Source organism: Dipodomys ordii, unplaced genomic scaffold, assembly GCF_000151885.1.
Source record: "Dipodomys ordii isolate 6190 unplaced genomic scaffold, Dord_2.0 Scaffold220, whole genome shotgun sequence".
NCBI lineage: Eukaryota > Metazoa > Chordata > Mammalia > Rodentia > Heteromyidae > Dipodomys > Dipodomys ordii.
Window position 1 is genome coordinate 2,034,729 of NW_012267436.1, and position 24,876 is coordinate 2,059,604.

Sequence of the window (24,876 nt, forward strand, 5' to 3'; positions counted from 1 at the left end):
GGCTTTTTTCTTTTTGCTTATGTGGTGCTGAGGAATCGAACCCAGGGTCTCATGCATGCAAGGCAAGCGCTCTACCACTGAGCCACCTTCCCAGCCCAAAGAGCTACAGCTGGAACACAAGCAGAAGAAAGGGCCTTCTTGCCTCTACTAAGTTATATTTCCATCACAGTCATCCTACCTCCCACTTGGCAACTGCTATTGCTGAATGGACAAAAGTATGGATAGAGATAAGATGTGAGAATGTTCCAGGCCAAAGGAGTAGGACAGTTAAAAGTCTCCAGTAAAACTGATTGATCCAGAGCATCTGGCTGCACTGGGGGACTGAGTCCAGGGTAAAAGCAGAACCCCAAGTTGCAGGAACAATGATTTGGTCTTCTGCAGTGCCTCCACCAGGGAGGGAGTGGAGGTACTTTCAGCATTCCTAGGTGTTCACTCCCCCATCACCTCACTAATATCACAGTCTTTCCACATGGCCTTCCCTTGGTGTTGGCTCTTGTCTTCTGATTCACAGCAGGGCCTGCCCACAAGTGTTCTGAGGATTTCCTTGCTTTAGAGAAAATATTAAGATGGTCCTCCCTCATATCGTGACCCTTCACCAGTTGACTGGGAAAATCTTCTGGAAGCACTGGTCTTGGTGGGAGAGAACTGGTGGTCCTAAAACAGGAAATAATCTATCTGCCCAGCACCTGTCAGCCTTCAAGGGGCTATTCTGATGGCTCCATTGAACATGAAGCTGTCCACATTAAACAGAAAAACACATTGTATGAACAGTATGAAGCAGCAGGGAATGGGTGTGCGATGGTTGAATTTTCAGAAAAGCACACAGAGGCAGGCATGGAGGATGCTCCGTGGTAGCTTTCAAGCCCAAAGGCTAGAACAGTGGCATGGGGAGGTATACAAAACCTGGAATCTGAGCTGCAAGCGATTTGTGTTTGGAACCATCCAATGTCTAGGGACCAAGTCTCCATGTATGATATGGGTATGTGACAAAGCTAGTTACAGGACTGGCAGAGTTGCCCATACGACCCTCCATGGAGATAGCAATAAGCCAGACACCTTGCCAGAATGGAGCACATGTCCAATTCCAGCCTAGTGGCATAAGATATGGATTGAAGGGTATATTTCATTCTTTGATAAGTGAGAGATCAGCTTCTGGGTTGGTTGAGAGACTCCAGTCCTCCACAGGTGCCCAATGATAGAGATGAAGAAGCTGAGAAAGAGAGATGATCCACAACATCAGAACAAACCTGTGTCCCCACTCTCTTCTATTGGAGACCTCCAGATTGACAAGGTCATATCTGATATATACAAGTTTCTAGAGTCCTTGAGCTATTGGGGAAAGAGGGAGGGTTCAGCCTGGATCCCAAGGATGGATGCTCTGGGGGAACATACCAATCCACATTTTCTTCCAGCACAATAGTGACCCTCTATATTCTGCCTTCCCTTCAGTCATACTGGCAAAGAAGCTGCATCCAATGATAGCCATGAGGGGTCACCATGTCCATATCGGGCCATAAAAACTCTACCACCACTTCAATGGACACTACCCTCCTCCCGTGCACAGACCTGGTTCCAGAACAGATAAAATAATCACTGCCTCTTCACACAACTGCACCATTTGCCTTTACCCGCATTGTGCCAATTCTCTACTGCAGTGTGGCTCTAACAAATTGAGTGTCAGATTATTCTGTACAATCACTTGCAGGGTCTCTGGAAATCTTTTGCATTCAAAGTCACAGTCCAGCAAAACAAGCACCAGGAAATGAATACTTGCAAGGGGCATGTAGGGCTAAGGGGAAAGGGAGAGACAAGTAAAGGGAGGAAATGGGGAGGAGAATGCAGTCAAGAATCCATTATATATATATAGCCACAAAATTAGGAAAAGTAAGGAAAGGAGTGGATTGAACGAGGATGAGAATGGTGAAAGTGATGGCACTGGTTAAGATGCGTTGTATTCCTTTGTATGTCCCTCCCCCACAGTATAACCCCTGCTTTCACTGTATTTGATGTCGGTATAATTTGTGGAGGGGAAGGGGAAAATCAAATCGTTTAAATAGGGATACAGGTGGACCCATTGCAACAATGAGATGGACAAGTCGTTATGTCGAGAAATTGAGTGGGGGGGCGGGGGGAAGATGGGAAGGGATGGGAAGGGGAAACAAAGGAGGAGGCTACAATGCTTGATAAGAACTGTACTCATTATCTTGCCCATGTAATTGTAACCCCTCTGTACAGTATTTTCACAATAAAAAAAATGCGCTGTATTCATTAACTGCTTTGGTAAATGATATCTCCTTTGTATAACTATTTAAAGATAATTCAAAATTTTAAAAATATTTTGCACTTTTTGACTTTTCTTTGCCAAGATCTTATAGACTGCCTGAGCTGGCACACTGGAACAGGATGAAGCACAGGGACCTGGAAATTCAGGCAATACAGGATGCTTCCAGAGGTGTCCTGATACACGTAAAGCTATGCAGCCAAGCTCTGGGAGACATTCCTTATCTACAGATTTATTAGTGAAATAAGTCTCGTTTCTATCATTTTTGGTGTAACATTACCACGATTGTTAGAAAAATTAAACACAGAATTTCAAAAAGAATGGACTGAATCCACAGTGCCCACACCCAACCACCAAGCAGACTGGAATTGGATGTACATAAAATATGGACTTTAATGATTTGCAACTGAGATCTTAGGATTTACTTGTTACTTCAGCATCAACCTCATTCTGACACAGAGAAATAAGATTATAGGTCCACCCTCTGAACAGTAGGGAGACAGTACATTAGTTGAAATGTAGGTATATCTACTAGCCTTCTTAGTATGGTAAAAAATGACTGGCCAGTCTTCTGGAATCCCATTCCCTGATAGAGAGCCAGAGCCCCATGTTGCATCATTGTGGTCTCAAGGACAACTTCACTGCAGCTCTGGTCCCGGGCAAACTGGAGAACAGTCCTGGCCAGAGCTTTAGCTATCCCCTTTCCCCGGTGCTCCAAGGCCACAGACATGTGCAGCAGCTCTAACTGCTTCTTCCCCAAGGGAGAATCCTTGACAGGCAGGACACCCACCATGCCCGCCACCTGCCCCTCACACTCAGCCACCCAGAAGCAGGAGTCACGGGAGCTCAGGTAGAACTTGGTGATATCAGCCAGATCTGTGCGCAAACAGGTGGACACATACTGCCTCCAAGGGTATTCTGCAATGAACCACAGGAAAAGAAGAAGCATGCAGGTGCAACAACCAGCCAAGATCCATGAGCCATAGACCAGGAGTAGAGCAATAGGTACCCCAAGTAAGAGCAGGAAGGTTCGGGGCAGCCTCAGCACGTGGCGGAAGGTGGCAGGGATGTGCTCTTCCATGCCACTGGTGAACAAGGCCAGGACCTGTGTGTGGTCGCTCTCCTGGTACTTGCGGATGTGATAAGGAGCCATGGGGAGGTGTTTGTTTGAGATACCAGCGTCCGTGAGCCAAATCTAGACCTTAGTTCACACCTTCCCTGTAGCCCTGTAGGAGAAAGAGGAAGTCCTGTGAGTTCCCACACAGCTTCCAACCTCCAGGAACCTCCATGGACACCCTGCTCCAGAGTGTGTCTTTCTACTCTCGCCCAAGAGGAAGCCTCATACCACCACTGGTAGTAGATGTGGGTTCAGAAAGAGCCTATGGAAACTCTGGCTGTGTGGCCTTGGACATGCTACCCAACATTTCTGAGCCTGTGTGTCATTACTGCATGAAGGGAAAATAAGATCTGCCTTGTGTTTTGTTGTTGTTGTTGAGCATTTAATACAATATCTTACATGGAGCACTAATATATACCTTACCCTCCCACCTGCTTCCCTCCCCCACCATTCTGGCTCCGTTACAGGTTGCCTATACTTCTAGTATGTTGAGATGGCTCCCCGTTGCAGGATAATTTCCTCTCCCCAATTCTGGAGAGAGGACTCTTAGACATTGCTGAATCTTATTTTTCCCTACAGAAGTTCCAGCAAAGCCTCCTTCTCCCTGGTAAGGAAGTTGAGGTTTCTGATAAAGCAAAAGGCCAAGCACCAAACTGCCCCTCACTTGAGATACAAAAAGTTGGTGGAATCCCCCATTGGCACCCTTACCTGGCACCTATGTCCTTTTGCCTACGCCATGGGTCCGAGCGTGTCCAGGAAGTCTCGAGTCCCTCTGTGGCATTCAGAAGAGACCGTCTAGATCCTGCCCATTGGTCCCTCATTGGCTGATTCCCAGATGGTCATAAAACCCAAGGTGAGACCTGGAAAGTGCTAGAATAGGGATCCAAAGTCCCTTCACCTGAGAGCCTCCTGAAATTTCAAAATAGTAGTGAAGGCTGACAGCCCATAGGGTCCATCATCATGGGAGATCTGCTACTTTTCTTCTTGTTCACCTCAGACTTCAGTGTCTCCCCCACCCCCTCAGCACACTATTCTGTCTCTGACATCACCAGGCTCTACCACACAACTCATGCTAAGAGCCTGGGGACTGTGCCACTCACCCTAGATTCTTTCACCCTAGGCAAAAATCCAGGTACCCTGGTTCAGCAACAAGGTCCTTTGTGGCTGAGCTTCTTCCAGTTCAAGCCATACCCAGTCCTAGACAAACGCATCCTGCTAGTTTCCCTGACACGGTCCTCACTCCCCACCGCCTCTCTCTCAGGTCTCACTCAGTAATATTGATGCATTGGCTGAGGGCAGGCATTTTCTCCAGTCCCCAGTAGAGCATAGAGCTGACATCAACTAATTGACTTAGAACAATGGACAGCTATTATGGGTGCTGGTGGCCACACAGGACCAATCTTCACATGTGTCTTGTGTCTTACCTTAGTGAGGCACCTTACTAAGGCCAGGCACCACAAATGGGCAATTATTTCTCTATGAACTCTCTTCTGTGGAAAGGATGCTTCCATTCCTATTAACAGCCCGGTCTCTGTGTGCCTTGTCCTAATAGAACAGGTAATGCTCTGCTTTTTTCCTCTTATGACTCCTAAAGTAGAAACCAGCATTTGCCTGGATTGTTAGATCATATTTATTGTGGTCTAAAGTCTGAGATAAAAAGAGGATGACTAATTTGAAGTCTTACATTGAAGGAGCAATTTAGGAGCTTTGAGTGTGTGGAAGACAGGGAGATGCCCTTCAAGCTGTGACCAGGATTAGGAGCCAGAGGCTTGGTCCCAGATCATAGGAGACCTCAGCCTCCTCAGCCAGTGAGATTTCCCAGGCTGAGAGAAGAGAGGAGTGGAAAACACTAAGGATGAAGGTCAATGATGGCCACTACTCTAGGAAACGTTGTCTTCCCTGGCCACTCGGGGAGGAGTAGAGGATGTGGGTAGACCTGAAGCTACTGGGCCAGTATTCTAGTTATGTAGTGATGATTCTATTCCACATACACTACAGGACCAAAGCATGACTTTCCTTGGAAGGTACATGGCTAGGATATGGGCATGTGTATGTGTGTGTGTACAGTTTATCACATAGAGCATAAACCAGCAATGGCAGAATCAGGAGATACTCTAAGAGTCATGTGAATGATCCTGGCAAAATAATGTCCCCAGGTACGTGGGTGCTATGTATAAACCTAGTTTGTTTTGATTCCAGAGAGTGGGACCTTGAAATGTAGCTAGGTATGGATCAGGAAGAAAACACTTTTTGTTAAATTTCTCAAAGGTCTTGTTTCCTTTCTATTCTTGTACCCAATGGGCCTACTGCTGAAAGGAGCACCCTATTCAGGTTTGACGGCGGAGTCTTCTGCTCGATCATTGATCCTTCAAGGTACTTGTGGCCTGTCTGCTATGAGACATCAAGGCTGTGAAATCCACATCACCTGAGGGTGTCTTCTGCGGTAGAAATACCAGGAGTTCAATGACTCCAATTGGGATGAGAAAAGAAGAGGTCAAAGATGATGTCAAGAGCCTCCTGGAGGCTAGATGGGAGAGATCAAATTTAGAAAAATCAGGACCTACCTGTGGGGGCTTCCTATATCTTCTTCATGGCTAACTGGGAGTTGGTAACAACAATTGAAAACCAGGCTGGTGTTTGGAAGCTGCTAGGGTTGGGAATGTTAACTTCTAGTCCAGCCAATTGTGTGTGTGTGTGTGTGTGTGTGTGTGTGTGTGTGCATGCACATGCACATGCCATTCTTGGGGCTTGAATTCACGGCCTAGGTTTTCTGCTCAAGGCTAGCACTTTACCAGCTTTTTAATGGTTAATTAAAGATGAGTCATGTGACATTTCCTGCCTGAGCTGACTTTGAACTGAGATCCTCAGATCTCAGCCTCCTTTGTAGTTAGGATTATAGGCATGAGCTACTAGTGCTGGGCTAATTAGGCTAACTTTGAATATAATTTTGTTGAGTGGTTGCACTGTCTTGAATATATTTTAATATTGCCATGAACACTTGCCTGTTTGAAATTAAACTAGGAATGTTGAATGCTGGCCTTATTGAACAGGAAGCATAGGGTAAACTAGGAATAGGAGGCAAGGAGATAGGGCTCCAGGTGTGGGGAGAGTCTGTGTAATATTAACTAGATGGAAATCCAAGTCAAGCTGAGGGGCAAGAGGCTTGAGCGCTGTCCCTGCCCTGTCTCCCCTTGTGCTTGGTGTGACTATGGCTTCCCATATACACAGTGCCCTCAGTCACGAGATGACCTGAAGGAGGTTTGGGTCTCGTGGCTTCTCTGCTGTTCTGTATGCAGGAGCAGCTCTCTCCTTCTGGGTCCTCACTGGATATAGGATGCACTTTGGCCATGTTTGAGGCTGCGGCATGGCTGTTCCCACCAGCTGAGAGGGGAGGGCTGCTGTCCAACATCGCCAGTGTCAGCAGATGTGAACATGAACAGTCTCAAGTTCACTCTCTTTTCTAGTCCTCACTTGAGGACTAGATGTGAACATTCCACTCCCTGATATAGTTAGATTTCATTTAAAAGTGGTCCAGAGCCAGGCACCAGTGGCTCATGCTTATAACCCTAGCTGTTCAATAGGCTGAACTCTGAGGATTATGGTTCAAAGTCAGCTTGGGCAAGGAAGTCCATGAGATTCTTATCTCCAGTTAACTACCAAAGGGCCAAAAGTGGAGCTGTGGCTTACGTGATAAGAGTGCTAGTCTTGAGCAAATAAGCTCAGGGACAGAGCTCAGGTCCTGAGTTCAAGCCCCAAGACACACGCACATGGGCATGTACACACACACACACAGACACACACACACAGACACACACACACACACACACACACACACACACACGCATGAGCTTGCATCAATGAGCTTGCATTGGATGCTATGCTAGCATCCAATGAGTGAAGAGGACTACTGAGTCCAATGGGTACAGCACTCCCATAGATATGCAGGATCACTATGACTTATGTTCTTAGGGGCAGGTCGGTGACCACTACCTGTAGTGATGTGATCAGAAATCCAGAGGGATTGGGGTGGAGATTTTACAGTATCCATACATGGATCTGCCAAGAAGACCCCAGACTATAAGCATTCTAACTCCCATCCCCCTACCTTTCCATTGTTCTTTTTAAGGGACAAAACTGGTTGTTATGAGGCTTAATTGAGCAAGATTTTGGAAGAAATAGAACACTTGCTAATTTTATAGCCTCTGAACTCAGTGACTTTCTCATTGAATTTCCAAACATTTGAGAGAGTTTGTGTCTCTTACACAAGCTGTAGACTCCCGAAGCAATATATTTTCCATGTTAGTATATACAATTGGACTCTGACCTCCTCAAGGCTATCCTGACTTCCTGGTTCCACAGCTGCTCTAACAATCTGGAGGGCCTTCCCAACCCACTACATAATCTGCAGGGGACTTTAACCCTCTCCCCACCCCCCTGCCTTTCTTGTGCCCGTCCTGAGGCTTGAATTCAGGGCCTAAGAGTTGTCCTTGAGCTTTTTTGCTCAAGGCTAGTGCTCTAACACGTGAGCTACAGCTCCACTTCTGGCTTTTAAAGTGTTTAATTGGAAATAAGAATCTCATAGACTTCCCATGATCTTTACAGAGCTCAGCTTCCTGGGTAGATAGGATTACAGGACTGAGCTAGCTAAAGATGCCAGCTTAAAAAAAAATTATTAGCGCACGTTGTTTGTCAGAAGAAAAGGTCATTGTGATATTTCTATACCTGTAGCTAACATGTCTCAATCAACTTCCATCCTCTGTCACTCTCCCTCATCCTCTGTGTGTGTGTGTGTGTGTGTGTGTGTGTTGGTCGTGGGGCCTGAACTCTGGGCCCGCGCGCTATCTCTCAGCTCTTCAGCTCAAGGTTAGCACTCAACCACTTGAGCCACAGCACCACTTCTGGCTTTTTCTGCTTATGTAGTGCTGAGGAATTGAACCCAGGGCCTCATGCATGCAAGGCAAGCACTCTACCACTGAGCTACCTTCCCAGCCCCTTTCCCTCATCCTTATATTCCTTTTTTGTCTTAAAACAGTTTAAGTGACTTTTATTCTGTTTTCATACATGTAAAAAAGGATGCCTCGCACCCTTTTGTTAGGCCTCCTTCCCTGTTGTTGTTGTTTTTTCAGCAGAGGACATAGTCTAGGTTTTAACATGAAATCTCCCAGTATTTCTTTCTTTCTTCTACAAATTGGAACTATTTATAATTCTGAACCCAAGTGGAAATGAGATACTGCCCAAAAACAATTACAATAAATATAGGCTTCTTTTGATCTGCCTTCAAATTGTACAGTAGGACTTTAAAAATTATTCTTAAGTAGTTGTACAAAGAGATTACAATTCCAAAAGTCAGGTTATGAGTACAATGCATCTTGATGGATACCACCCCCTTGGTTTTTCTCTCCCCTATTCTCCCTCCCATCCCTATGCCCCAAATTTTCAATGTTAAAATATAAATCAAAGTTTTTCCAATGCAAGAGAGTATACAGATTCTTGTCTTCTTTTAGCCCAGTATCACTACTTTTGTAAGAAAGAATAACTTTTTTTATATGTTTTTATTGTGGAAATACTGTACAGAGGGGTTACAGTTACATGAGTAAGGTAATAAGCACATTTCCTATCAAGCATTGTTATCTCCTCCTCTGTTTTTCCCCTACCATCCCTTCCTTTCCATCTTCCCAACTCCTCCCACCCTCCTCCCAAGTTGTAAAGTTCTTTTGCAACATAATTTTTTAATTTAATTTTATTTTTTGGGGGGGTCCGGTTGTGGGGCCTGAACTTGGGCCTGGGCACTGTCCCTCAACTCTTCAGCTCAAGGCTAGTGCTCTACCACTTGAGCCACAGCACCACTTCTGGCTTTTTGCTTATGTGGTGCTGAGAAATCGAACCCAGGGCCTCATGTATGCAAGGCAAGCGCTCTACCACTGAGCCACCTTCCCAGTAGCCCCAACATAAATTTTTTAATGGATGTCTTCCAAGCACCAAAATAGCTCCTAGTGTACAATAACTGAAGGAAGTTTCTCCTCTTTCCAGTTTTGTCTGTGCCCACACCTTGCAGTGACTCCTGGGCTCTGAGCCTCCCTCATTGATTGGTTAGCTTCAATGTTTATTTCTGATAACTGGCTCTCCTTCCAGTTTGTGAGCATCTTGGGGGGTGTTATTAATCAGGTGTCCTCTCGAAAGACAGACCCACAGGAAATCTATAGAGTATATGAGAGGAAACTTACGAAAGGATTTCATAACTTGTGGTGTCACTATCGAGGGAGGCAGAGCGGAAACTCTCAACAGCAGTGCCTACAAGATACTATGGAGTTGCTAGCCTTGGAGGGCAAAGGCTTCTTTTCTAAGATTTCACTGTTTCATGGAGACTAGAAGAGTACAACAATGAGTTGTATGGGACATGAGGAACTGCTGTGCAGCCACAAGTCTGACAAAATGGAAGGCTTTAAGGAGAAATGAGGAGGAGGGTAAGGAGGATGTAAGACTGTTGAAACACTAGTTCTTGTCTACAAAAATTAAAACCCACAGAGTTCAAAGGTCAGGAAACCAGAAGAGAGCCACTCCCAGCTTGATCCAATCAAAGGTTATTAGGCAGAGGTCCTGGCAAAAGTATTGACTAAGATTGTGGTGGCCTTTGGGCAAGGTGTAGTTCTAATAACGTCTTTGGTTAATATTTCTAGTGAACATATTTGTGAGTTCCCTACTTGATAACCAAATGGATTTATTTATTTGACTTAAAATTGTAACCCCTTTGTAGAACTACTTAATAATTTTTAAAGGAAAAAGAATTGATAAAAAGTCTCTGGCACAAAAGTGCAATGTCTGTGTGCCTCTGATCATGTAAAAGAATATTCATCAAAATGAACTGCATGAAATGGAAATGAGTTTTTTTGTTTTTGTTTTCATTTTATATTGTTTATATGTCTTTGGGAGGGTAATGGATGAACTTGTCACCTGACTTATATAACTGTAACTCTTCTGTGTATCACCTTTATAATAACATAAAAATAAAAATGTTTTAAAAAAGAATCAGTGTAGAGAAGAAAGCAATCTACAAGCAGAACCTGAATCTTCATCTGGAAACACATGACACATGGGTGATGATGGTGATCATAGGTTTAAGAAAAAGTTTTGTAGGGGCTGGGGAGGTGGCTCAGTGGTAGAGCGCTTGCCTTGCATGCATGAGGCCCTGGGTTCGATTCCTCAGCACCACATAAGCAAAAAGAAAAGCCGGAAGTGGCACTGTAGCTCAAGTGGTAGAGCACTAGCCTAGAGCTGAGGGACAGTGCCCAGGCCCAGAGTTCAGGCCCCATGACTGGACCCCCCCCAAAAAAAAAGCAAGAAAAAGTTTTGTAATCCTCTGTTTTTATTTAGAGTTAAGATTTGGCACAGGGAAACTTCTTTGGATACTGCATTGGACCCAACAGACCTGTAACACCCTATCCTTATCCCCCACTCCAAAACAAGGTTTTTCATACAAGAATCCAATCCCAAATTGGGAAAAATAGATTTGTGTTGGAGGTAGGAATATAAAACTTGGGAAATCTGGTAAGATCAACCATTTTCATTCCTTAAAATCAGACATTTGTAATTGTGTGTGTGAGAGAAAGAGAGAGAGAGACAGACAGACAGACAGACAGAGTATTCTGGGGCTTGAACTCAGGGTCTGGGTGCTGTCCCTGAGCCTTTTTTGCTCAAGGCTAGTACTCTACCACTTGATCCACAGCTTCACTTGTGGGTTTTTTGGTAGTTTACTGGAGATAAGTCTCATGGACTTTCCTGCCTGAGCTATCTTCAAACTGTACTCCTCAGATCCCAGCCTCCTGGGTAGTTAGGAATACAAGCTTGCCCCACCAGCAACTGCACATTTGTGATTTTTAATGTTGGCTTGGGTGGGAATTCTGTTCCATACTTTTGTTGTTATTGGTACCAGTTCTCCCATGTGATTTGTTAAATCCATAATAAAGTTCATGTGCCTAGCAGCTGAAAAAAATAAAAATAAAAAACAATGTATGAAATCCCTTTAATTGGTTCTGGCATGCCACCCAACTTCGATATGCTACTTCAATTATTATACTGTTATATTTTGGAGAATAGTCCTCTCCTCCCCTCTCCTCCCCTTTCCTTCCCTCTCCCTCATTTTGAACCCAGGTTTCTCAAAGGCTAATGTCTCATTGATGTTCCTAAATGCTCAAAATAACTCTGAACTCAAGCAATGTGTGGCAAATGATTAAAGACAGAGAACATTTTTTTTGTTTTTGCTTTTTTAATTTCAAGGAGTACAGGAATGGGAAGAGGAATATTTGCTGTGATACTACAAACCTTTCACTTCAAACTCTCTCCCTCCATTCTACTGGTCCTGGCAAGAAATCTTGTTTGGACATATAAATTCATATTCTCATGGCAGAACCTAAATTGTCAAAATCTCAGGCTCTTCACAACCAAGATAAAGGCTAAGGGCAAAGTTGTTCATTGGTCAAAATAAAAATGTTAAGAATCCAGCAGGTTTGGGTTCAAATCCTAGCCCCACCTCCAGTGTCTTCAATCTCTCTGACCCTGACCCCCACTTGTACAGGAGGGGTCAAAGTGGCATCCCCCCTGTGTAATCCCTTTAGACCTAGAAAATCTAGGAGCAGCTCTGCCCTTTTGTGAGTTTAGATACATCTTGCACATATGTCTTGGGAATATGTATTATAAGTTGCGTAAAGGTGCTTTACTGTGATACTTTCATAGATGCATGTAATTTATACTCTTAGTATACTCTCTTAATCACCCTCTATCCTTTTCAAGCAGTACTTAGTGAATTTTACAAATCTATCATATATTTTGCTGTTCACCCCTAGCACCCTTTCCTTTACTCCTCCCATCTCCCAGTGATTACCCCTGCAAGGTAGTCTCTCTTTTAGGTTCCTGTCCTATAATTATCATCATTATTATCATTTAAAGTCTAGATTGCAAGAACATGTGATACTTAACTTTTTGAGTCTGGCTTATCTCATTCAACATGATGAATTGCATCTATCTTCCTGCAAAGGACATAACTTTATTCTTTAATGCCGAATAATATTCTATTGTGTGTGTGTGTGTGTGTATATATATGTATATATATATATATATATACCTTTTCTTTATCCATTCATCAATTGTTAGGAAGGTAGGCTGATTCCTTAGTTTGGCTACTGTAAGTAATGTCATGATTTAACATGAGTGTGTGGTTATCTCCACTGTGTGCTGCTTTACACACAGCCTTCAGATATACACCCAAGCATGGTAGAGTATATTGATATGGTAGATCTAATTTAGTTTTTTGAGGACTCTCCCTATTGGTTTCCATAGTTATTGCACTGACTTAGATTCCCTCCAACAGTGTATAAAGGCTCCTTCTCTTGTACCCTCATCAGCATCCATTGTTTTCTTCAAGATTGCAATTCTATTGTCAAGATGATAGATACTGCAATCTTTAAAGTACTTCAGAGAAAAAAAATAAAGTACTTCAGGGATTTGCACAGGTGTTCTGAGACTTTGAGACCTGGTAGCCCAGGCCTAAGACAAATTATTGCTGGTCCACAGTGAAAGATATATATGTCTATCATTTTTCTATTGCTTTTAATACAACATTACCACCAGGTAGACAAATGAAACAGAAGCACTTCAAAAAAAAGGACGGAATTCCCAATGCCCCCATCCCACCACCTAGATGATTAGAATCTGAAATACACAAAATCTGAGCTTTAATGATTTGTACTACTCAGATCTCAAGATTTGCTTGTTACCCCTCTGTACAGTACGTTCAAAAATAAAAAAAAAGATTTGCTTGTTACTATTTTAGAGTCCAATCTTACCTTGACACTGAAAACTAAGATTATAACCCTGCTTCCTGAATAGAAGGGAGACAGTACATAAAACGAATTATACGGAAATTCAGTAGCTTTGTTATTGTGTCTACATAAAACTCTTTAGTCTTCTGGAAGCCCATTCTCTGATAGAGAGCCAGGGCCCCATATTGAAACACTGAGGTCTCAAGGACAACTTCACTGCAGCTCTGGTCCCGGGCAAACTGGAGGACAGTCCTGACCAGAGCTTTAGCTATCCCCTTTCCCCGGTGCTCCAAGGCCACAGACATGCGAAACAGCTGTAACTGCTTCTTCCCCAAGGGAGGATCCTTGACAGGCAGGACACTCACCATGCCCACCACCTGCCCTTCACACTCGGCCACCCAGAAGCAGGAGTCACGGGAGCTCAGGTAGGACTTGGTGATGTCAGCCAGGTCTGTGCGGCAACACATGGCCACATACTGCTTCCAGGGGTATCCAGCAATGAACCATAGGAAAAGGAGCAGGGTGAAGATATACACAATGGCCAAGATCCATAAGCCATAGAGCAGGAGTAGAGCAACAGGCCCCCCAAGTAAGAGCAAGAGGGTTTGAGGCATCATGAGCAAGTGGCGGAAGGTCGTGGGGATGTGCTCCTCCATGCCCCTGGAGAACAAGGTCAGGACCCATTTGCGGTCGCTCTCCTGGTACTTGCGGATGTGATAAGGAGCCATGGGGAGATGTCTGTGGTGGAAATCCCAATGTCCAAAAGAGGCTAGTAGATTTGTCTATATACCTTCCTGTAGCCCTGTAGAAGAGAGAAGAAGCCATGTGAATTCCCCTTGACACACACACACACACACACACACACACACACACACACACACACCTCCCAGCCTCCCGGGAACCATGGACAATCCATTGAAAGGTGTGTCTTTCTATCTATTATCACTCAAAAGGAAATGTGACAGCACCACTGGGAGGTGTAAGATCAAAAACACCTCATTGGACTCGACTTCCTCTCTCCAGTTGTGTGATATCTGAGGTATAACATTTAATATCTCTCAGCTTGTGCTAAAGTAACCCCTGCCTTTATGTTACACAAAACTCTGATATATATGGTCCCTTCCCCAAGCACCTTAATTTACTACAGACTGAACTCGTAGTACATTGAGATGGCACCCTTTGTCAAAACTGTCTTGGGTACCTGCAGTACATACACTGAAGAATCCTGTGTTCCCAACTAAAGTTCCAGCAAACCTCTTTCCACTTGATTGTAAAGATTTAGGTTGCAGGGGCTGGGAAGGTGGCTCAGTGGTAGAGCGCTTGCCTTGCATGCATGAGGCCCTGGGTTCGATTCCTCAGCACCACATAAGCAAAAAAAGAAAAGCTGGAAGAGGCGCTGTGGCTCAAGTGGTAGAGCGCTAGCCTTGAGCTGAAGAGCTGAAGGACAGCGGCCAGACCCAGAGTTTAGGCCCCACAACCAGACCCCCCCCCTCCCAAAAAAAGAAAGATTTAGGTTGCAGAGTAGCCAAAGGTCTAACTACCATAGCACACCAACCTTGAGATCCCACAAAGGCTGTGGGACTCCAGACATCACTCATACCCTGCCTGACCATGTAGTCTTATTTATTCACCTGCTACCACAGAGTTGTGAGTGTTCTGGACAGCCTCAACCTCTAAATGGCATCTAGGAGAGACTGTCTAGGGCCTACCTCATGTTTGAGGAATAGACTTGAGTTGACAACTTGTTGGCTAGATCCTAAATAATCATCAAATTGAAGGTCAAGAACTGGGAAGGGCCAGTTGAAACCCAAATCCATTCACCTTGAAATTTCCAGGAAATTAATTCTGTAAGGGTGCAGACCCAGGTCAGATCAGGAGTCCTCACTCTTGAAAGGCCAACCCTCCTCCTCTTCCATCTGTACGGTACAGGGATTTGAAGTCTTTCTCCATGCTTGGTAAGCCAGCATTCTAGCCTCTGAGCCATGCCTTCAGCCCTATTTTCTACTAGTCATTTTTGGGGTAGGGTGTTTTTTTCTGCCTTGAGATGGCTCGTTTATACTAAACGTCCTTGTAGCTAGGGTAACTTTTTTCTGCCTGGGCTGGCATCCAACCATGATCCCAATAATCTCAGCTTCCCAAGAATCTAGGATTACAGCTGTGAGCTATGGGTACCTGGCTCAGTCTGGTTTCTTAAGCACAGCACTTAGGAGCCTAGGAACTGTGCTGCTCACCCTGGCCTCTTACCACAGGCAAAAGACCAGGTCCCCTGGATTCAAAAAGATCCTTCAAACAGACTGCCTCTACCCAAGCTGTATATGGACCTAGAAAAACTGATTCTAGCAGTCCAATATACTGTACTCTCTGCCCTCCTCTCCATCAGGTCCTCAGTTAGCAGTGCTGCTGATCTACCTGTGGAGCTGCAGGTGTCTTTTCTAGTCCCTGGCAGAGCTGACCTCCAGCTGACAGGCCTAGGAAACAGCAGATGTCACCCAGAGCTGTGTCATCACATTTGTCACAAGTGTTAGCTGAGGATGTCCCTTGTGAAGATAGGCTAAGAACCACAGAAAAGAGATCCCTTCTCTGTGACTCTTCACTGTGGAAGGGCTGCTTCCTTGCCAGATGACATCTACGTACACTAATTGTGCGTGCTCACTGTGGCTAGGGGCTGTGTGGGCACTGAGGAGGAAACAGATAACCAAAGATCTTATATTGCAGGAGCTCCTCGGGTGCTTGAGAGTTGGGGGACAGGTTGACAGCCTCACAGCTATGGCAAAGTGAAGAGGGGACAGATCCAAAGTGAAGAGTGAGTAATGAGGCTTCCCAGAAAGATTGCTTGGGCCCAACTCTAGGAGACATTGGGCTCTGCAGGCAGTGAGAAAAACTTCCTAGGCCTAGGCCTGGGAAGAGAGGTATGAATAACAAGCAGACAGGCCAGAGGCCTGTTGTCTGGAGAATGATGACCAAAGGAAGAAGGAAGTGTGTATAGGTGACAGAGTCTGGCCTTCAGGACCAGCTCCCTGAAGTAAGTGGTATAGATTCTAGCAACACTGGAGGCCACAAGTATGCTTTTGGTTGGGAAGCTGTATGACTGGCACTTAAGATTGCCACTTAGGTGTCACATGTGCATATACTTTGATCTTATTCAGCTATCTATTACTTTTTATTATTCTCTCACTATACTCCCTCTATCTTTCTTGCAATACTTTAAATATAAGATATTTCAAGAGAAAATATGAATATAAAATACATAGTGATTGTCATTATATATTTTCATACATGCATACAAAGTACTTTGATTATACTCTCCCTTGCCCCTTTACCCTCTTTTCCCAAACTAGAGAAATGAGGATTATGTTAGCTTTTCATGAAACACTGACACTTGGCTACTAGGATTTGAAGTTACAAATCTTAAACTTCAAATTTCTTCCCTCCCTTGTACTAGAAAGAAATCCTAGCAAGAAATCCTATTTAGACATGAAATTTTATATTTTCAAGGCTAACATTTTTTCCTTGAAAATTTTTATATTTTCACCTCAGGCTCCCCATAACGAAGATAAAGCCAAGGGCAGAGTTGTCTATTGGACAAAATATGAATTTTAGCGTCCAACAGATTGAAGTCCAAATCCTAGCCCACCTTCAGTGTGTGTCACCTCTCTGACCTTGACCATCACTTGTGAAGGTAAAGTCAAAGTAGCACCTTTCACTTTCCATGTGCACAGTGGTCCTTCTATCCCCAGCAACAGCTCAACCCTAACTCTTCTTTCCTTCCCTTCCTCCTCCCTCCCTCCCTCCCTTCCTTTCTTCCTTCCTCCCTTCCTTCCTTTCCTTCTCTTTCTCTTCTCTGCCTGCATTTTTCTTTCTTTCTTTCCCTCTCTCTCTCCCTCCCTTTTTTCTTTTCTGTTTCCTACATAAGTACCTAAAAAAAAATTTGAATTATGACCCAAACTATACAAACTGAGAACTATAAATCCAGAAAAGGAGCAGTCACTACCATACAGGATCCCAGGAATATTCTAGCATATTTCAAGAGCTCAATATATGTTGACTCTGTAAGCTCTATGGAAGACTCGGGTAAGATTTGAAAGACTGATAGGATCTCATTGGAGGAGAATGTTTCAGAAGAAACTTCAGGCAGAGGGCTCCAAAAACTAGCTTTGGGGCCTGGCTAGCAAAAGTAAGGTAAGTAGTGGAAAGAAAGCTAGAAAGTAGATAGGGACAAGGACAAAAAAGGGAGAGGGAAGGAAGAAGGAAGGAAGGAAGGAAGGGGGAGGGAGGGAAGGAAAGAATGAACGAACAAATGAAAGAAAGGAAATAAAGAAAGAGAGAGGGGGTAGGGAGGGAAGGAAGGAAGGAAGGAAGGGAGGGAGGGAAGGAAGGAAGGGAGGGAGGGAGGGAGGAAGGAAGGGAGGAAGGAAGGGCAGTGTAACTGCTTCCTGACATCTATGTTTACAAAAGATGAAGCCAGCAGTGAACTTTACTTACTTGTTGAACTGGAATAGGGAGCAGGCAGCAGGGGCTACTCCACAGCAGCCAGGTGTCAAGTACTCAGTTTCTGAGCTGGGTGCCAACAGCAACAATGCCAATGTGTCTTCTTTCTGAACTGCACAGGGATTGTCTCTGTATGAGGGCAATTTCATAAGAGTGGAGCACCTGTTAGTATTTGTAGTCCCTGTAATGTGCATTATTTACCTAATAAAAACACTGAGAGAGGACAACTGTCTACGGTCTACATTGAACCGTCCATATTACTGAGACAGCCAAGTGGCCATCTTCTATTCCTCAAACTATTCCTACATGAGTAATGAGATCTCCAAACTTGTTTGTTTAAATCACCTAATAGTCTTTTTTCTCCTTCCAAATACACATGGTGTGTGTGTGTGTGTGTGTGTGTGTGTGTGTGTGTGTGTGTGTGTGTGTGTGTGCCAGCACTGGGGCTTGAACCCAAAGCCTGGGTGCTTTTTCACGTGGCTTTTCTGCTCAAGGCTGGCACTCTACCACTTGAACCACACCTCTGCTTCAGGCTTTTCGGTGGTTAACTAGAGTTTGAGTCCCACAGATCTGTCTGCTAAGGCTGGCTTCGAACAGTGATACTTGAATCTGAGCTCCTGAGTTGTTGAGCCAGCTGCATGCGGCTAACATTTTGCCCCCAATATAGCTAAATGTTACAAATACATCGGCAAAACTGCTACACACACACACACACACACACACACACACACACACACACACACACACACACACACACACACACACACACACACACACACACACCATCGCTTGGATGGGCGTGCCTAGAAGGCGGGCAGTCAGGATCACAGGATCCCGGGTCCTCTGCTCTCTCAGCCTCGCTCTTTGCTTCTCGGGGTCCCGGAAGAGACTGAAGCTGAGGACCCTGGTCTCGGCGGAGGGTGGGGAGGTGGGGTGGGGAGGCCGAGGCTCCGGGCCGGGCCCCGCGTCGCGAAGCCGCGGCCCGCCTGGCTGCACGGTCGGCACGCCCCCCCTCGCCCCCGCCCCGGCTCCGTTTCTGCGGGAGCGGAGCGGAGCGGGGCGCTGGGAAGGCGGCACCTGCCTGCAGCTCCACTGCCCCACCCGCCCCAGCTCGCGGACACCCGCCCTGCCCAGCTCCAGACCCACCTGGGTCAAGGATAAGGACGTGCGCAAACAAGTGAGAGTTCCCCACAGACAGCTCCTCAGCGTGCCCGGACACGTGGCTCCTCCTCCCGCCGTGCTCCTCCTCCACGTCTCCGCCAGCCACGCCCACCGTCCTGGACACGCCCACCGTCCTGGTCACGCCCCCCGAGGCCGCATACATCTGTACCCTCTTCTCAATAACCGGAAGTAGTGGGCTAGAGGAAGGACCATCTGGTGACCGCAGAGTAATAGCCCGCAAGCCCTATGGCCCTTCTAGCCGTCCCTAAAACCTCCTGCGCGTTTGCTTGATTGGTCTCAACTCTTTAGTTGTCAAAGGGGCTTCAATTCCTCAAGTCAGATTTTGAGTACACTGATCTTGATCAGTCTTACTCCTTCCATGGTTCTCCCCCACCTTTCTTTCCCCAGCACCATCCATACCTTCAAGTCATGGCTCAATTTCTAAGTCAGCATGTGGAGCTTTCCAATCTGGGATGCCTCTGTCTTCACTTCCTGACCCACAATACCCTCCACAAAGCACACACATATGTTCCACTATCCAGCTTTGGGCGTCTCTGCTAAATCCTTCAGCCCCACTGCAAGCATGGATTTGGTCCAAGAAGATGAGTGAGAATTTCTTCCTTCTTTATTGTTGCAGTGTGACCAGACCTGTGAGTCTCAAGGATCAGGGGACCCCTCTTTCTTCCTGGAGAGACTGCAGGTTGCCTGCAATAGGAGCAATCGTCCAGTGTGAATACTTTTGTCCTGTTATTAGTCTAGGAACATAAGAAGCTTTGTACTTTGCATTTAAAAGGTATCTAGGCAACAGAGCAACTACTGTGAGGATCATGCTTTAAAGAAGAAAGGTCTAAATCCCAGTGGTGACTAGAATACAAGCAGGATAAAGAGCTTTCTCCCTGCTCACAAATTGATTTTCTAGTCAGTTATTCATACCTCACCAGAAAACTCCAGTGGCTGAAATTAAAGCAATGTGTTTGAAAGACATGTGGAGGTGGGGGCTGGATGCTCTAGGCCAAACGAAAAGCATGTTCCCTCCAGCAAAACTTACTGAAAGGGAGAAATGACTTTGCATTAAGAGTACTGGGGATGGAGCAGGGGCAGGCTGAGTGTCCAAGAGCAAAGGTCCTAATCCCTGTGGGAGCCTCTATCAGGGAGGGGTTGGGGCTTTATAAGGCATTGTTGGGTGCCCAAGATTTGCCAGCACCCTACTATCACAGTGTATCCATCCTGGCCCCTCTGCTCCTCTCATCTAGGTCCTAGCAGCAACTTATACATGTGTTCTGCATGAGTAACCCCTTGTGGACTGAGAACTGCTCCTAGAAGCACTGGGCATGCTAGACATGGAGAGCTGGTAGCCCCAAAGCCAGGGAAAGGTTACATGGCTACACAGTATCTGTTTCTAAGACCCATCATTGAATATGGAGCTGGAACTATAGTTCTGGAGCCTCAGAAGTTCAACATGAACAGTGGTGAGTTGGGGATTTGGAAAGAGGTATGTGGATGGTTGAGTTCTCACAGAAGCATAGAGCCTACACTAAAGGAGGGCCATATGCTATAAAAGACTGGTAAGGTGACTGCTAGTTGAAGTATCCCAACTTCCTGGGGCGGTTGGGACTCTAACCCACACTCAGCAAAAGGAGTTACCAACACTCAGTCTACAGGGCTAGGAAACTTTATGAGCACTATCAAGACAGTGAAGACCAGCCCTGACCTCAAACAACCCAGGGATGGTAAAGGCAAAAACCACAGAGGCCACTTGCAGGTTGTCAGTGGTAATTTTGCAGTCAGCAAGAAAACAAGTTACAGAAGCAAAGCTAGCCGTTAATAATAATAAATGGCAATTACAATTTCAATAATCAATCAACAGAGTTCTCGTCCTTGATCTTCCCTTTGTTCCCAGTTTTGAGTTTAACTGATATTAACCAGACACAATCTAAATTCTCCCTAGTTTTCATCTATTATCAAATCTCAGTAACCCAGTGTTTAATTCCTGATTTACTCAAGCCTTTTTCTCTGGGTTTCTTTCTTTTAATGACTAACCTGGTGGTTTTCTTCTAAAAGGAGATCCTACCTTACAAGTTTGGCCTTATTAATAAAAGAAAACTGCAAACAATCAAGTTCTATGTTTTAATAAAATTTGAGCAAGCATAATCACACACACACACACACACACACACACACACACACACACACACACAAAACCCATACATGGGGACATTGGTGGTTAGCCTTGCAGACTGCCAGCCCTATTTTTACTTGCTTTGCTATTCTCAGTAAATGTCAAGCTGTAGATTTTTTTCCCTTTCTGAAGTTTGCACTTACTAAGGTCCTGGGATTTAACTATCCCAGTTAAATTTCCTCCTTCTTTAGTCTAATTAATATTCTATTTGTTTAATTTAACCATCCTAACACTAGTAAGGTCAGCTATGAACAGACATAATTAGGCTGAGGAGAGGACTTCTCAGTACTGCCTGAACAGTATCATAAGGTACTGGCTGAGGGGCTCCTGGACTTCTTTCAGTGTGTGTGTGTGTGTGTGTGTGTGTGCATGTGTGTGTGTGTGCGTGTGCGTGCACATGCACACGTACCTACTATTGGTGTTTGAACTCAAGGAATCTCACTTGCTAGACAAGTGCTCTACCATTTGAGACAAACCTTCATCCCTTTTTACTTTTTTTTTTTGGCCTGGGGATGGCCTTGTACTTTGATTCTTTTGCTACCACCTTCTGAGGACCTTTGATTATAGAGGTGCACCACCATGCCCAGCTTGTTTCTTGAGAAAAAGACGAACTAATTTTTGGTCTCAAATGACACCACCAAACCATGATCCTACATTTAAATAGGTGTGATTACAGTATCACCACACATGATCCCTGGAGTGTTCTGATCAGTGACAGATCAGCACGGGGATAGGAGGACCTCTTTGGGTATTCCTGAGTTAGAGATAAATAGCTGGAAAGAGGCAACAGGAAAGCAAACAGCAACACAGACCCACATTCCAACTTACTCTGTATAGAGGTTTCCAGGATGACACTGGATAGCCTGCGACACTTATACACTCTGGAGATGCTGAGCGTTTGGAGAATGCATCTGGCTATGTCCCAGTGGTGGCAGGTCTTAGAGAACACAGCCATCCCATATCGTCTTCCTGGACCCACAGGATTGCTCCACATGATTGGCCTTCCCTCAGTTATGATAGTCACACGACTGGGCCTAGCCAGGGTCCAATACATTTATGCTCGCTATAAAGGCAACTCTCATACCATCTCCTCAATGACAAAAGACTAGAGTACATAGAACATTCCTTTGCTCTTTGCTCTGTAACTCTGAACATCTTGTGCTACAGAGAGACAATAGTTCATCTCCAAATCTAGGGTATTTTACACACAACGCAGACAGAGGCTTGGAAAAGCCTTTGCTCTTTGCTGTTTTTGCTCTTGGTGTTGGGCAAAGTACCTTGAGTTCTTCCTCAGTTGACAGTCTGGAACAAGATGAAACCCTGTGGCCCTGGCAATTCAGCTAATCCTGTGCATAATTGTTGAGAGACCATAGAACTGCCAACCAAGTCCAGAAAAACTCCTATCACACAGTCTCACAAACTGTGTACATTAGTTTTTTTTTTTGTTTTTTGTCTGTCATGGGACTTGAACTCTGGGCCTGGGTGGTGTCCCTGAGCTTTTCAGCTCAAGGCTAGCACTCGCTTGAGCCACAGTGCCACTTCCAGTTTTTATTTTCTGAGTGGTTTATTGGAGATGAGTCTCACAGACTTTTCCTGCCCAGGCTGGCTTTGAACCATACCAGATCTCAGCCTCCTGAATAGCTATTATTACAAGCGTGAGCCATCAGTGCTGGGCCTTTTAAACATTTTTATTGTCATTTAAAATGTGATGTACAGAGGGATTAGAGTTATGTAAGTCAGATAAAGAGTACATTTCTTCTTCTTTTTTTTTCTTGTCAGTCGTGGGGCTTGAACTCTGGGCCTGAGCACTGTCAGCTCAAGGCAAGCACTCTACCACTTGAGCTACAGCACCACTTCTGGGTTTCTGGTGGTTTATTGGAGATAAGAGTTTCACGGTCTCTCCTGCCCGGGGCTGGCTTTGAACCGAGATCCTCAGATCTCAGCCTCCTGAGTAGCTAGGATTACAGGGGTGAGTCACCAACACCCGGCTAAGAGTACATTTCTTTTTGGACAATGTCACTGCTTCCTTCACTCTCTCCCAGTGTTTCCCTCCCATCCCCACCCACAAGTGCTATAGTTCATTTTCAGCCTAGTGTCTAGTAAGTAACACTGTTGCATTTGTTTACCCTGTCTCCCTCCATTTCTGTAAGCATGCCTTCCATCTCAGGTTCTCAGCCTCTCTCACAAAACCAGTTGATCTGGCCAGGCTTAACTGCAGTTGGCCTTCAGCCCTGGCTCCTCCCACTTTACTTCCCAGAGCCCTGATTTACCCCTATCTCCCAGCTGCATCAGGCAATGAGCCTAACTTGTAATTGTTACAATCAGAAACCCCCACCCCAGCTGGTGTTGTCACACACACACACACACACACACACACACACAGAGGAGACTTCCCATCTTCCCTCCCTAGCCTCCCTGAATATAAATTTGACCCTGAACAAAATACAGGCACCATTTTTCTTTCTCTCATGGGAGAGGTGGCTTTGTCAACCTCTGCTGGCAATAAACTGCTTCTCCATACATAGGTATGTCCATGTGGTTTTCTGGGAGGGGGCTTATATTGGTGCTGTGACTCAGATCCCAAGCTGCCCCCCACCCCCACCCCAGTGACTTTACTCTTCCCCTCTTGGGAATCTGAGCTGTCCCAGGGAGCCCCCTGCTGGGTCCAAGCCCACTCAGATAACTGCCAAGGTGAATTCCTCCTAAAGGAGTGCCACTTCCTGTGTTCAACATCAGCTAATCCACCCCTGCTTCAGTGGTGCATGACAATATGGGGCTCCAAATTCACAGGATAAAAGCTTGGTAACAAGTCATCTCCCTCCCCCTCCACACACACTGCCCCAGGAGGCCTAGGCCACTAGGCTAGGGATTTAACAATTGTGTGGTGACCCCTTTTGTTGTTTCCCTTAAGTTCTCTGGACCCAGCAACTGTGGGTGACCACCCCTCTTGCTGCTTGCTCCCTCCATTAGTTGACTGGAGATCCCCAAGGATGCTGTGGAGTCTCTAGCATCTAAAATTCCTCAAAATTCTCCTCTAGGCTGTCTTCTGTCTAACTTGGAGACACTACTTAAAGCCTCATAAGCTCATATGGTTGTACAATCAAATCTGGCCCCAATATTCACTGAACAATGAGTCCACATAACCCCTTCATAGGACACTGGACTCCAGTATTTTATGGGACCTGTATATAGAGAGACTCAGGCAAGTAAAAAGGCCATTTATTTATTTATTTCTCTTGGTCATGGGACTGGAACTCTGGGCCTGGGCGCTATCCCTCAGCTCTTCAGCTCAAGGCGAGCGCTCTACCACTTGAGCCACAGTGCCACTTCAGGTTTTCTAGTGGTTTATTGGAGATAAGAGTCTCACGGACTTTCCTGCCCCGGCTGGCTTTGAACCATGATCCTTAGATCTCAGCCTCCTGAGTAACTAGGATTACAAGCGTGAGCCACCGGCGCCCGGCTAAAAAGGCCATTTATATACAATCTCTCTCTCTCTCTCTCTCTCTCTCTCTCTCTCCTTGCTGTACATAGTTGGTTTAGATTCTCTAAACTAAAACTGTCTGCTTCAAACTCTTTCAAATTCTCTCTCCTTGTGCCTGCCTGCCTGCCTGCCTGTGTGGCAACCTTCAGCCGACACAAGATGGCGGTGGAAATAAGCCTCCAAAGAGCAGCTCAGTCTGTCTCTCATTCCCCTTTTTTATTCTCTCTCTCTCTCTCTATCTGTCTTGCTCTGTGCTTCTCAAGGTTAGCAATCCTGGCCTGAAATTCTCTCAGATAACATTGCTCCTCACTCACTCTAGATCAAACCTCTCCTATTCTTTCTTCAGATACTGGA

The 24,876-nt window shown here is 45.3% G+C and overlaps 2 protein-coding genes across 2 annotated transcripts; both read right to left on the reverse strand.

The window, feature by feature from the left end:
- Positions 1-2,750: 2,750 nt before the first annotated feature.
- LOC106000493 (probable N-acetyltransferase CML1) lies at positions 2,751-3,442 on the reverse strand. Its single transcript, XM_013035768.1, has one exon. It carries the CDS (start codon positions 3,432-3,434, stop codon positions 2,751-2,753), a length of 684 nt encoding a protein of 227 aa, XP_012891222.1. The 5' UTR covers positions 3,435-3,442.
- Positions 3,443-12,982: 9,540 nt separating this feature from the next.
- On the reverse strand, positions 12,983-18,937 carry LOC106000512 (N-acetyltransferase 8-like). The gene is made up of 4 exons (XM_013035794.1): positions 18,848-18,937; positions 17,696-17,830; positions 13,217-14,015; positions 12,983-13,168 (listed from the first exon to the last, which is right to left on the reverse strand). Exon 3 carries the CDS (start codon positions 13,939-13,941, stop codon positions 13,258-13,260), a length of 684 nt encoding a protein of 227 aa, XP_012891248.1. The 5' UTR covers positions 13,942-14,015; positions 17,696-17,830; positions 18,848-18,937; the 3' UTR covers positions 12,983-13,168; positions 13,217-13,257.
- Positions 18,938-24,876: the final 5,939 nt, after the last annotated feature.

What these genes read in the sequence shown, in the direction of transcription:
- LOC106000493 (XM_013035768.1), bottom strand. Translation starts at nt 3,434, where the DNA reads ATGGCTCCTTATCACATCCGCAAGTACCAGGAGAGCGACCACACACAG.
- LOC106000512 (XM_013035794.1), bottom strand. Translation starts at nt 13,941, where the DNA reads ATGGCTCCTTATCACATCCGCAAGTACCAGGAGAGCGACCGCAAATGG.